The 15,000-nt window shown below is 36.8% G+C and overlaps 1 protein-coding gene across 1 annotated transcript in view; it reads left to right on the forward strand.

Moving 5' to 3' along the window:
• The first annotated feature begins 2,364 nt into the window (after positions 1 to 2,364).
• The window catches only part of LOC143293652 (phospholipid phosphatase 5-like), a 15,151-nt gene continuing 2,515 nt past the window's right edge, over positions 2,365 to 15,000 (forward strand). The window contains exons 1-7 of the mRNA XM_076604779.1: positions 2,365 to 2,537; positions 3,372 to 3,477; positions 3,940 to 4,027; positions 4,799 to 4,862; positions 5,714 to 5,853; positions 13,082 to 13,252; positions 13,646 to 15,000. The exon at positions 13,646 to 15,000 is cut by the window's right edge and continues 2,515 nt beyond it. Of these exons, the coding sequence (XP_076460894.1) occupies positions 2,476 to 2,537; positions 3,372 to 3,477; positions 3,940 to 4,027; positions 4,799 to 4,862; positions 5,714 to 5,853; positions 13,082 to 13,252; positions 13,646 to 13,863 (849 nt within the window). The 5' untranslated portion in view covers positions 2,365 to 2,475 and the 3' untranslated portion in view covers positions 13,864 to 15,000. The remainder of the gene's footprint in view (positions 2,538 to 3,371; positions 3,478 to 3,939; positions 4,028 to 4,798; positions 4,863 to 5,713; positions 5,854 to 13,081; positions 13,253 to 13,645) is intronic.

The raw sequence follows: 15,000 nt of genomic DNA on the forward strand, positions 1-15,000 counted from the left end.
TCACGAATTGCACGAGGTTTTCGTACTTCTCTGGGCGCGCGCTTGCTTGTGTATGTGTGTATGAGCGCGCGCACGTGCGTGTGTGTGTGTGTGTGTGTGTGTGTGTGTGTGTGTATATATATATATATATATATGCTTTTTTTTTAAACTGCACGTGAATCATGCAACACCTGTGACAACTTTTTTTGTTGTTGTTTTTTTTTTTTTAAATTTCCGCCGACAGGCACGGAAGACAACCGGTCAAACTTTTGTCAGAAAAGGATTCTCGAGAAACTGAAAACAGTAGAATGACAAAAGAGCTGGCTTTGTGGGTGTCGGGATCATGTCAATTTTCTTGACCGAATCTTGCGATTTGTTGGCGTTTTCTGGGCTCGCGGTTTTAGAAATAGTGATAGGTTGCATGACAGAGGATCGCGAAAGGATTTTCTCATGATACATTTTTTTCTTCATGGGAATTAAGGCCCCTTCTTTATTCTTTTTATCGTTTCCCCTAAACGATTACTTCGTGATAACGAAACCAAGCCATACAGATAATATGTTATTTCATATTCAAATGCTTTTCGAGTTAAAGGGATACAAGAAAAATATATACGGGGAAATATTCATTCTAATAACCGTATGGTGAAAATCACATGGAAAAGTTACATGTGAGCGATGTACTTTGGATCTGACTTTCTTTTTCTTTTTTCTTTTTTTCGAGAAGACAATTAAAAAAAATAAATAAAAAAAACAACAACAAAAAAAACAACAACCTAAGTTGAGTTACAATGATCTTTGTAACACTGATGCTGTTTTGCTTTTGTTCTTGCTGTTATTTTTGCATTGATGCAAATACAGGCCAATTGCTCAGTGTGACATGGGGAAAAAAGCATAAATATGTGAATGTTATGATAGCTTTGACTATCTTAATTGGGGCGTCGAAACTGGTGACATATATATGTTTGGAAAAATAACAACTACTAATATTATGTTGTTATTTTTCCAAACATATATATGTCCAGTACAGTATGTTTTGGATTCACGATAAATACCGTGTAAAATCTCAGCGTTGAAAAGTTGATGAATATGTATGTATATATACTGTTAGGTTACGCTGCTGTCACCTAAATGACTCGATCAGTTCTGGCCATGGAAACTGAAGATGTCTTGATTATCGCATCCATTTATAGTTTCTTCAGTCGAACTAAGTGAAATAGTTCTTGAGAAATAAGCATAAATAATGGATGAATAATTTTGTCCTCATATAGTGACCGGCTTTGAACGAAAACAAGTCAAATTTTGTGCTCAGTCAACTGATGCAAATACCAACGATTACGATTTCAATGATAAAGTCCATGGGCACGGGATGTCTTCTCAACAGTATCTATTCCAAAAAAAGTGAGAAACCACTGATCAAAAGAGAACCAAGAAATATTTGATTCCTGATAATTTATTGTCGAACTTCTTGGCGGCGTTGTAGCTCAGCTTAGTGAGGCCAAACGTCAAAAGCAAACAGTCGTACGTTTTAAAAGATTTCACGTGTTAATCAAAACAGCTTTAAAACTATTACACAAACTTTAAAGAGAAGCCACTTTCTATTTAGGAGAAGAAATCACAGTCGAATATCATCATCGTAGATGAACAGACTATAAATAAATAAACGAAACGAGAAGAATTTATCAAATCAAGTCAATCAGTCAATTAACAAATCAAATGAAATCAGTAAGTCAGTCCGACAGAAAAAAAGAAAAAGAAGAAAAAACAACAACAACAACAAAACGAAACAACACTTGGAAGTAAAAGGCTTAGTAGAACACGTACGGTGTGACGCACGTCATTCATATTATTATGTACAGTGGCTATAGCATCAGCTTATCGGATAGGAATAAGCACACGTCATCATTTAGAAACCATAAACTTATCTCAGAGTCGTTTCACTTGGAGATTTGTTGCTTGGAAAATGATGTAATGATTAATCTTCTTTGAATGTTTTGCACAGTAGACAAGTCAAATTTTGTATCATCATGTGAGGAGGGGACACACACACACACACACACACACACAGAGACTGAGACAGAGACAAAGACAGACTGACTGACTGACTGAGAAAGACAGACAGAGACCGAACATCCAACAGCTGGTTGTATGAATCATGACAAACGAGCGAGGCGTCAAAGAGCCGTGCGGACTGATCCATATTCGCGACACCACAACTGCTTGAAAAAATGAGAGTGGAAGCCTGACCTACTGATAAACAACCAAACGCGTTGGTCAGACTTTGGGATCGAACGAGAGATAATAATTTTCACCTCGTTAGACTGTAGCAGACGACTGATTCGGAATAATCGGTGAACCATTTCCGCTTCAGTGTCAACTTCCGTTGCCTGCAGGCGCACAACGTGTCATGTTGGTGGGCAGTAACAACACAGTTGTTGTCTGCCACTTCCTGATCTTGAATTGATTACGTGCGGTGCTTACCTCGATAGCGATTTTACTATGCAAGAGAAAGTTCTTGTCGGAGAGCTTATTTTGCGATTTATTCTCTTCGTTGTTTTCACGTGAGTTGATAGATTCGAAGTAATTGAATCAACTATCATTTTGAATCACACAGTGTTCAAACCAAATCATGTTGTTTATGGCCACAAAGACCTTATCAGGGCTAACACCACGTTAAAACCATACCCATGATCACACAGTGTTAGATTAAAGTATGTACAGTAATGGAGTAACAGTAAATTTATCAAACTACGAGTAAAATTAAAAGTGTTCAAGGATTAGCAATACAATTACAAGATAAAATAATGCTTTATTATCTCTAAAAGAGAAATTGTTTACACATTTGCTGACAAATGCGACATTTTAATTTGGACATTGCAATCAACATTCTGTAAATAATGTATTATGATTAAAACACTGATTAACATATTGAAAGATAATCAATAAAATAATAATGTCTATCTCTTAAGTCATACTACAAGAACACTAAAAAAAAATTCGAACAGTGTAACTGGGAGCCAACAATTCATTGTGTGTGTGTGTGTGTGTGTGTGTGTGTTTGTGTGTGTGTGTTGTGTTGTGTGTGAGTGTGTGTGTGTGTGTGTTTAAGTGTATGTATGTGTGTGTGTGTGTGTATGTGTGTGTGTGTGTGTGAAGACTTGACAGAACTTGAATAGATAAATTATACATTATGAACAGTTTAATTATTTAAGCCAAGAACAGAGAAAAGAGTAAAGGACAGAATAATATGTCTAAAATCTTTATGATCAGCCTTTTGGGGAACATGCGATTTCCTTTGGATATGAATGATGTATAAGTTGTTTAATTTCCTTTAGCCTGAGTCTTCACCATTTGATTAGTTTGATTCATTTAAACTAATCTGCAATGTTTTTCAGCATTACTGATAATGCGGCACCCTATCACAGAGTCTTGCAGCCTGAGGAGATGTGGCTGTACAGATACCCACACTCAGCAGACTACTACCCTGGGAGACTTATGTGGGTATGGACAATATTGTACACTGTGTTTTTTTATACAGAGAAAGATCTTTTCAGACAGTGAGACAGATGTTATGATGCATGTTGCTGTTGATTTAAAAAAAAAGTTTCTGTCACCTTATTACTGATTAGTTTTCACCATTGCAACAGTTTTGTGTGTGTGTGTGTGTGTGTGTGTGTGTGTGTGTGTGTGTGACTGTGAGAAAGAGAGAGAGAGGGGAAAAAATTTTTTGTTATGTTTTCATGTTTTTAGAGCTATATTTAAGATGAATATTTTTGTATTCAGGTGAAATACTTTAAATTGAACTATAGAAGTTAGAACTTGATTCACATTATTAAGTTTTTTTATTTTTTGTTTTTGTTTTTTAAGTTTTGTTTGCTTGGACTTGGAGGTGGGTTTTTTAAGATTTTTTTTCTTAAATACATAGTTCAGTATATTTATTCATTAATCAACTTGTGGTTTCAGATAACAGTCATTTCTGTGCCTATGGTTGTGCTGCTGGCTTTCTACATTGTGCGAAAAGACAAAGAAGACTTCATCCAAGCTGCTCTGGGTACAGAATAGATTTTTGATATTCAGTGATTCATGTACAACTCGTTGCCAGCTGAGTTGTTAATTGTGTTCATTGAAAAAATCTATTTTATTTATTAAATTTTGTGTGTGTGTGTGTGTGTTTGTCCTGGACTTTCTTGGGTCGACCACCGTTTTATTTTGTATATCATTTCATTATGACAATGCAGAATGCATGTTGATTTTTTAAAATCATGTTTTCCCTTTTTTTTCTGTGGGTGGATTTGTGTGTAATTTAAAAACAACAACAACAGTATTTTAATTGAGTGTGATTTTAAACACACAAACATTTACATTTACGTTTACAGAATAACAGAGAATAGACATTGAAAGAGAGGTTTCAACACATGCATGTATGCATGGAATGTAATGCAACAAATGCACACAGAGACTGGCACACTCACAGAAACTTACACACACACTCACACACACACACACACACACACACACACACAGAGGTCAGAGCGAGTGAAAGACCTGGTGTGTGCATGCATGTTAGTGTGTGTTTGTGTGCCTGTGAGTATACATGTGTGCATGTGTGTGTGTGTTTGCACTTATTTTCATTTTGTTTTATCAAAACACCATGGCATTCCTATTAGTTAGATATAAAGGTCAGCTCTGGAATTGCCCACCTGTTTAAGGCTTCGGTAGTTCCTTTTTTTTCAATTTTGGGGGAGTTGAGGGGTGGTGGTAAAGGTTGGGCATTGGAGAGAAAGGAATCTGCTTGTGTACATCCAGTGCATTTATTTTTCAGGTGTAACAATGTCCCTTTTTGTCGCTGGCTGCATCACAAATTTTATCAAGCTGGCTGTCGGAAGGTATTTTTGATAATCATGTGTGGAGCCTTTTAACAGTGAATTTTGATTTGCTTCGATCTTTACAAAGTGACTGGTTGTTAAAGCAGGGAGGCTGAAGATGTGTTTGCAGTTTGCTTCAGCTTCTGAATTTAATTGGTGATGGGGGTACAGACTTTATAGTTTACTGTTGAGTAGTTTTGAGTCATGGTTGGTTTGAGCAACTTATTTTCCAGTGCATACAAAGGGATTCTGCTGATTTGTCTGTCTGAAGAAGGGGAAAGTGGAAAAGGATATGGGCTGTAGTGTAAACAGTAATTGTTGTGGATGGTCATTCTCCTACTTTGCTTTCGAAAAAAATATTGTTGTGAAACGATACAACCTATATATGCTATTTTAGTATTTATGCTTTTTTTCTTATTGCATATTGCAATAACTTTTTTTTAAAGTACTAAACCAGCCATTAACAATTTATAATGATTTTACAGAAGCTTTTCTTATTCTATATTGATATTTCAGAATATACTTGTTATTCTGTAAATTGTTCTTGTGTGTGTGTGTTAGTGTGTGTGGAGGGGGTTTGGGTGTGTGTAGAAAATGAAACTGCTGTGTTGTACTACTTGCTTGAGTGTATTTAGCTTTATATGTGTTGCTTTTTGATCTTTGGTCCAACCTTTGTCACATTGCGTGTGTGTTGGACTCGGCTGTGGGCTGAGATATTGTGTGGGTTGAGTGACAAGCCTGTGGATGTACAATTAATTTCCAAATACATGAAATGATGAATAAAGATGTATTATATATTTCATGTGAATATTAATATCATTGAAATAAAAAAGATCTAAAAAACAATAAATAAAAACCTTCAATGTGGACAGACCCCGCCCTGACTTCCTGTCACGCTGCTATCCAGAGGGTATCCCTGACCATGACATCGTCACGGACACCAGAAAGTGTTCTGGAAGGGAGGAGTCTGTTTTGCAAGGCCTAAAGAGCTTTCCTAGTGGGCACTCATCGAGTAAGTGGACATTGTCCTCGCCATTTGTACTGTTATGAGTGTTGGTGGTGGTACTGTATTCTACGTTGTTGGGATTTTTTTGATGTACTTATGAATATATTCATTTATTTATCTTGTTTGTATATGTATTTATTTGTTTGTTTATTTCATTTGTGTCACTGTACCTTCAGATGATCACTCTACTGGTGCACATTCTATTTCTAATCAGTTTTGGATTGCAAAGTGCAAACAAATTTATAATCTTCAAGGTTTCAGAGTTCCGAGTTTGTTTATTCCCATTAACTCTTTTGAGTCATAGAGAAATAAGGAAACATGACAATTACAGGATGACGGCCACAGAGGAAGAGCGAAGAAAATTTAAAAACAGGAAACAAAAGGGGGGAATAACACAAATGGGGAAAAAAATTAAATGAAATAAAAGGCCAAATGTAATCATCAGTCTGATACAATGCAATAGGAATAGCGAAAGCAATACTCCATAGACAAATGCACAAATCACAACTTTGATTAATTTTTACAATACAGCTCTATATCTGACTAGTTGAGTCTGAACTGGGAACTGAGGGGTTAGTTGGAGCAAAGCAATAACAATGACATGGTGTAACAAAATAAAATACACAATAATTTGTTATTTTAGCACCCATTTGCCAGTAATACTGGAATTGGTTTGATATATACAGGAGAGAAAAAGACATATAAAAAATATGGTCATGCAATTACAAATGGATATGTACGGGATGCATTGTCAAGATTAACAGATGTCATTGTTCTAATTCCTATTCAACAAGTACAGTTAAGGCATAAGTGGAAGTTGGGACTTGTTCTGTAATACTTAGGTAAATATTGATTGTGGAGATTTTGAATTGCAAGACATTCCGTGACAAAGTGGTATTCGTCTCCCACTCGATTTGTGTCACAGTTTCAGTTTCAGTTTCAGTAGCTCAAGGAGGCGTCACTGCGTTCGGACAAATCCATATACGCTACACCACATCTGCAAAGCAGATGCCTGACCAGCAGCGTAACCCAACGCGCTTAGTCAGGCCTTGAGAAAAAAAAAGAAAAAAAGAAAAAAGGTTAATAAATAATAGATAAGCTTAAATAAATAAATAAATAAATGAATAATAATTATAATATCAAAAAAGGTAGTAGTAATAATAATAATAATAATAAAATAATAATAATAATAAATAAATAAATAAATAAATAAGACAACAATGATGATAAATAAGCAAATAAATGTAAAACATGAAGACACACATTCACACATACACCCACACATGCATAACAGATATGCACCAAACATGCAGTTTCACAGATATGAAAGCACAGTCAAATACATATAAACGTACATGAGCTCCAACACACACACACACACACACACACCACACACATTACCCTGCACCTCCTCTACCCCCCTCCTCCACACACTCATTTCTAGTCTACGTATCGCAGCTTCCACGGCACACACACACACACACACACACACACACACACACAGATGAACACTTACTTGTACAAGCACACACACATACGCCCATATCTCCCACCCCCAACCCCACACACATATATACAAAGATATATATATATATATATATATATATATATATATATATATATATACGTTCCAATATCCTGTTGCTCCCACAGTGTAGGCATGCATACACTCACATACCTCATCCTCTACCCCACCTCCCCCCCGCACCCCTACCTCCCCCTCACACACACACACACACACACACACACACACACTCACGTGCACAGAACTCTCCTGACACTTGTGTACACTTACACTCTCGCGCACTTACACACTCTCACAAAGATGACACAGTCTTGCTTCTTGTGGTATGTTCATGTGTCTCCCTTTCTCAGTTGGTAGTTTGTGATTACTTGTTCTGAGTTTCAACATTGGGATGCTACAGCACAATGGCAAAATGTCTAGATAATCTTCAAAAGGTATTTGGCTTTTAAATAAACTGTAGTTATTGGCTTTTGTAGAGTTACGACAAGTAACTACCCATTTTTGTGTATGACTATCTTTAAGCCTTTGGGTCAGGTTGTTTATCAGCCATGCGGTTGATACAGATTGTGGATAGTACCACACAAAAGACAGCCCATTTTCATCTAGAATCTGTTTGATTTTAAGTAACCAGTCATTTTTGTGTATTTGTAAATTAAAACATTCAGTTAGTGTGTTCAGCATGCGAGAGGAGAGTTTTTTACTAGTCGATGTGTCAATGGACAATTTCTGCCAGAATTTGATCATTCGGCAATATACATGCACAAACAGGGGGAAACATCCCGTTTCACCATAAATGAAACAGTTAGGAGTGCTTTTCTTAAGCCAGAGTATGTATTTACAGTATTCCAAGTGTAATGATTCGGCAATGTCAACGCAGTTATTACCCCCAAACTTCACAACCATAAGTTAATATTGGCATGACCAGTGAATTGAATAAGTCTAATTGATATGAAATAGGGAGCTGAAGTTGTCTGCTATTTCATAACAGTGCCATCATTGCCCATCTGGCCTGATCTTTTAATTGTTTCACAGCTATGTTAAACTTAACATTGAAATTGAAAGTCAGTCCTAGGTATTTAAAACAAGTAACATGTTCTAGAGTATTTCCATTAAGTGTGAACGGGTACTGGTAATTTAGTGTCTTACCACAGAATACCATTATTTTTGTTTTGGAGCAATTCACTTATTTTCCAGTCATTACAATATGCTTCTAGTTCGTTTAGCGCCTTCTGAAGCTTAGCTTCTGAGTCAGCAAATATTACTGTATCATCAGCATACAGAATAAGAATAGTTTGAGGTATCCAGATACTCTTTCATCATGGCTTAGTCCCATATCAACAGGGGAGCAACCATTCCTGATAAGGTGGGTTTCCACATCATTCACATGCAAAGCAAACAAAAAGGGGGATAGGTTTTCACCTTGGCGAACACCTTGATAAACTGCAAAAAACTCAGAAACGGCACCATTTGAGGAAACGCATGAAACAATTCCTTTATACATGTTCCTGACAATATTGAAGAACTTGCCATTGATTCCAGAGCAAATGAGTTTTGTCCATAAGCCTGTATGCCACACTTTGTTGAACGCTTTCTCATAATCTATGAAAGCACAAAACAATTTTTTCTTCCTGCTTCTCATTATGTCATTCAAACATTTCATTACAAAGATGTGATCAGTTGTGGAGTGGTTAGGTCTAAAGCCAGCCTGGTTTTCGGAAAGAATATGTAAGGTATCAGAAAAGGTGCATAGTCTTTCGTTGAGTGCAGCAGTAAAGAATTTAGCACTGCATGAGAGTAATGTGATGCCCCTGTAATTATCTGGGTCGTTTTTGTCTCCTTTATTTTTGTAAATGGGGACAATGGTACCAGTGAGCCAGTCATCTGGTAAGGTGCCAGTTTCAAATATTCTATTGAAAAAAATACACCAAACTGTTTTAATTTATCAAAGGTATGATCAGTGGCTTCATTGATAATTCCATCAATTCCGGGGGATTTATTATTCTTTAGCTTTTTAACAATAGAACAAAGTTCTGCTTCTGTGAAGCTTTTATTTAGAATTGTTTTTGTTTCATCTGATTCAATAAATTCTACCAATAATCTGTCAGTTTCTTCTTCCTGTGAGAGTATGGTCTGGTCACTGGTATTTATTTTGGACAAATTTTCAAAGTGTTCCTTGAATTTGTCAAACGGAATTGTTGTTGCTTGTTTATGGTTCTTCCCATTTATGAGAGACCAATAGCGTTTTGGATCATGTGATTTCATTTTTTCTTATATCATTAACTATATATTTTCTGTACCTTTTTTCATCTTTTCGAATTGTGGATTTGTACTGTTTACATGCTGCTTTCATCTCTTGTTTTAGAATCACATTGTCCTTGTCATTCAGATGAGCATTTTTGAATGTGTTGTATCTTTCTCTACTTAGTTTACATGCTTGGTCAAACCAGGCCTTGTTAGTGTTGTGTACACATTTGGTGTTTGTTAAGGGTCTTGGAGCGGTTGATTTAAGCTTGCCATACTTGTCGCAAGTATTCAAGATCACCTTTTTCATGACATCATACATCATTTTCATGACATCATACATGTCATTAACATCATCATCATTCATATTATTTAAGGATAACATGTCTTCATCACTAACAACAAAAGCATCATTTGGTACATTTTCTTTATGCCAAACAATCTTGCGTTGGCATGAAGTCAGTTGGGTAACACTGTCATGTCTAGCTTGAGCAGTACTTTCTACATTTACATGTGATTTACTTGACATGACAAAATTTGTATGGACAGAGCAATGAATATCTGAGAGTGTAGGATCAAACTCATTTACCCTGAAATCATGGACTTGTGTCATCAACTGAATTTCACCAATAACATAATCAATAGTACTTTGTCTTTTATGTTTGTGTTTTTTCCATGGTTAACGTCATCGCCTAGCCTGCCATTAAGAATACATAAGTTATTTGAGCGGCATACATTAAGGAGAGCTTTTCCAAAATTATTAACACTATGTTTATCTTTTGTATTTCTACTGACTGGGATACCAAGGCTGTTCAATGTGAGGGAGGGATTCTGATCAATATTGTCAAGAAACATGTCAGTATTCAATAATTCTAGGACAGTGTTATCTTCTGAGTCAATAAAATCACTACTACAACCAGTGTGAGCATTGAAATCTCCCATTAACAGTACATAGAATTCATTATTAAGATCTACCATTTCTTGCTCTGTGTCTGCAAAACAGAGTCGTGAAACATATTGTGAGCTTTCTGGTGGTGTGTATACACCACCAAGGAGTACATCTTTGTCAGTGTTGAATAATTTTTTTTTAATCAAAAACACAACAGGATACAAATTGAGATTTGGATTGCACATACTTACATTTATCTTCAATTCTTTTCTTTACACAAATAATAATACCCCCTGATCTATTGCAACGCAAATTCTTCCTATGTTTACAGAAACAAGTAAAGTTATAGATATCAAAAAGTCCTCTAAAAGTTTGTCTGAAGTACTGTCTGTTTTAGTTTCAGTGAACACAAGTATGTCATTAGCTAGCACAGATTCAGATTAAGAATTCAGTTTGGAAAGCAGCCCACACACATTGATACACAAAATGTTCAGTTTTGGAGCCTCTTCCTCTGGCTTGTCCTAAGCCAGGCTCAGCTTCTGCAACACCTGATGTTCTGACTCCTTTGTTAGTTTGGCCAGATCTTTGGGACTGTCAGCTGCGATTTTTATGTTCCTCCCTTCTCTGTTCTTTTCGTGGATGAAACACATTAATTTACCATTTGTTGAGGACACGTTTCTGACTCCATCACATCTCCGGGCATGGTTGGCCATTTTGGCTCTCAGGTCGGTGAGGTCTTCATTGAAGAAAACCCCTAGCAGAGCTGGGACTGACTTCGCCTTGGTCCTTGCTGCCTTCCTCAACTCTTCCTTCTTGCGACGCGTTGTGAACTTCACGAGCAAGGCACAGTGTTTATCGCTTACTCGTTTTCCCACTCGGTGGCTGGTAGAGATGTCTCTGCTGTCCAGCTGCACGTCAAGATCCTTCACAATTTTAATCACCACCTCGTCTGTCTTTTCTTCTGGGTTTTCCTTCACTCCCGAGTTGATCTGGTTTCCCAAGTTGTCTGGTCACAAAGTCCCACTGCTCAGCAGAGATCAGCAACATTTTTTTCTCAGTGTTTGAGTTGCCACTATCATTTTCACATCCAGTTGATTTTATTATGATCGTTCCACTTTGTTGAGCTGTGTTTTTTTGACGGAGGACCATTTGAATGTGATGGTGTGTTTGCTAGCATTCTTTTTTGGTTAGCATTTCTCGTCAATTTCCCCTGTTCCGCCATCTTGATTTGCACACACTGGCCGGAAAAGGTTCTGGTCCAAGAAATGGCAAAGGGAAACAACTCATCTTGGGAGCAGACGATTCTTACGTTGGACTGAGGTTCCAGTGGACGATTTTCACTCATTTTTTTTTATCAGTTTGTTGTAGAAAATTTTACAGGGTAATATCACAGGGACCACTTTGATGAAGTAGCATTGAGTCCTTTCAGTTTTCAAAGCATCATGGTCGTCTGTTTTTACGTTATCAGAACCTTCTGTGATCATTTTTATTTTCATGGGGCATGATGCTGAATGCACACAGCTCTGCTTGAGTTTACAGCAAAGAAAGAGTTAATCAGTTGCATGTCTCCTTAGGACCAAAATAGAAAGCTCTACAGAAGTTACCAGGTGGACACCAGTGAACTTTAGATGATAATGACAACACAGTGTCTTTCACATCATTTTCTTCTGAAATCTTTAATGATAATCATTATATACCAGACTTGTATATTGCAAACTTCCCATATAGTGGACAGGGTTCTAAGCACCTCCCATGAAACAGTATACATTAGATAACACATCATGGCACATAGCAACACATGAAAACATACTGAACTCAGCTTCTCAACAGTCTTCAGTAAAATGATGGAGAAGACGGCAGCTAAATGGCAGCCAAAAGGTACACTGTAACCGTAAGCTGGCATACATTTCTTGGAGTATATGTTTTTAAAAAAAAAATCTTCTATCCTTAAAATATGTTGTTGTTTTTTGCTGGTTTGCCCATGTTTTTCAGTGTCAAATAAATTTTTTTTGGCTTGTTTGCCCATGTTTTTCAGTGTCAAATAATGTTGTTTTTTGGCTTGTTTGCCCATGTTTTTCAGTGTCAAATAATGTTGTAAATGAAGTTTTTTGGCTTGTTTGCCCATGTTTTTCATTGTCAGATAATGTTGTTTTTTGCATGTTAATCTGTGTTTTTCAGTGTCAAATAATGCTGTTTTTTGGCTTGCATGCCCATGTTTTTCAGTGTCCAATAATGTTGTTTTTTGCTTTGTTTTTCTGTGTTTTTCAGTGTCAAATCGTGTTGTTTTTTGGCTTGTTTACCCGTGTTTTTCAGTGTAAATAATGTTTTTTGGCTTGTTTGCCTGTTTTTCAGTGTCAGATAATGTTGTTTTTTGCTTGTTTGCCAATGTTTTTCAGTGTCAGGTAATGTTGTTTTTTGCTTGTTTATCTGTGTTGTTCAGTGTTAGATAATGTTGTTTCTTGCTTGTTTTATGTTTATTCATGTTTTTCAATGTTAAATAATGTTGTTCTTTGCTTGTTTGCCCATGTTTTTTAGTGTCATATAATGTTGTTTTTTGCTTGTTTGCCTGTGTTTTTCAGTGTCCTTCTCCAGCCTGGGTTTTGTGTCACTATACATTGGGGGCAAGCTCCAGGTGTTCCATCAGGGCGGACGAGGGGTGGGATGGCGCTTCATTGTCTTCCTTCTCCCTCTGCTCTGGTCTCTCATGATCGCCGTGTCCCGCACATCTGACTACCACCACCACTGGCAAGGTACTGTAGTCTGTGACATTGTTTTGTTTGTTTGTTTTTTGTTGTTTTTTTTATCTTGTTCTTCTCATTACTTTATTGTCTGTTCGCTGCTAGATGATTTAGACAATTATATGCAATCATTTATTTCAGCACACATACAGACATGCTTGGCTTACATTTTTGTGTGTGAATAGATTTTTCATTCCACACTTTAATTGGACATTACAAACCTTTTTTTATCATTTCTTTTAAACCATAGATTGATATAGATATATGGATATTGATAGATCAATAAATATATAGATAATAAATGTTTCCCCTGCTGCAACAGTGGAATGCACACTCTTACACAAACACACACAGAGATTTATTTGGATATATCAACAAAGACCACCTCCACTTCTCTGTCCACAGATGTGACTGTTGGTGCCATCCTCGGTCTGGTTGTGTGTTATACCTGCTATCGCCAGGTGTACCCTGCGCTCAACAAGGTCAACTCCCACCTGTGCTACACCCAGATCAATAGGGTCATCGATTATCAACTTGCACACAGATCGGAGCCAGTCACACCTTCAACCACACCCATCACAACACGAGATACACAGTTCAAATTTGATGCCAAAATTATATAATATTTTTATTTTCATTTTTGGGGTGGGTGGGATTTTTTTTGCAATTTCTAAGTTTTTCAGCCCTGATATGGCCTTGTATGGTCAGCTGTGCGATAAGCAACAGTGATAAATGATTCCAGTGTTTCCCTGTGGGTACACAGTACAAATTTGTTGCCAGAAATTTCATAATTTTGTGGTTGGGTGACTTTGTTTTCCATGATTGGCAAGTCTGACTTCTCAGAACGTCTGCCTTGGCTTTGTTCAATGGATGTTTGTGATTGTGATAGGTGCTTCAGAAGATGAAAGAACTGGTTCAGGGTGGAGTTTGAAGAGTGTGTCGAAGTGTATTGGAGAGTACATTGAAAACATTGCTGAACAGACAGGGAAAGCATTTGCAGAAAACTAGGCTTTGACACACAACCAACAGACCTGGAGGAATCTAGTGAACAGTCCTCTGCAATGCCCTAGTGACTCTTCACAAATTGGAGGGAGAAGAAGAACATGCGTCTGTGCACCTCTGGAGGAATGAAAGTTGTATACAGCAGGTGAAAGCTGATGAACTTTTCTGAGTATGTGGAAGTGACCATTTGTGTGAAGCGGGACTGTCTTGTTATTTTATTTTCTACTTCCTGTCTGTTGTTTGTTTATTAGTGTTTGTTACTGTTATATGTTTTGATGACTAGATAGTCCTTGTCGATCCTGATGGATGAACCACACACATGTTTTGAAATAATGGTTCTTTCTCTCATCTGTAGGTGGTTCTTATTTTGTTTATTTTTTATTTAAATTTTATTCTAATCATAGTGAAGTGCTGGCAGTAGTTCTGGCCTCATGCAACATTGAATTCATTTTTTCATCTCTGGAACACACAGCACACACCACCACAGGTCTGTGTCCACTACCAATGAATGTTTATTTTGGCTACATAGTATAAGTTTCAGTATTCTGTCCATTGGTAAAGATAAATATTTTGTGGAAAGCATGCAAAATGAACTCAAACTGAACTCATTGTGCAGCATTTGGTGTTTATTTTGTCAGTATTTTCCACACTGTGTTGAATGAAAGAGGTATTAAGGAGAATGTTTATTTTAGCTACATAACATAGTCCGTATGAGTTTCAGTATTTTGTCCATTGGTAAAGATTCTATAATTCTGGAT

This window comes from Babylonia areolata, chromosome 19 (assembly GCF_041734735.1).
Source record: "Babylonia areolata isolate BAREFJ2019XMU chromosome 19, ASM4173473v1, whole genome shotgun sequence".
In the NCBI taxonomy this organism is placed as follows: domain Eukaryota; kingdom Metazoa; phylum Mollusca; class Gastropoda; order Neogastropoda; family Buccinidae; genus Babylonia; species Babylonia areolata.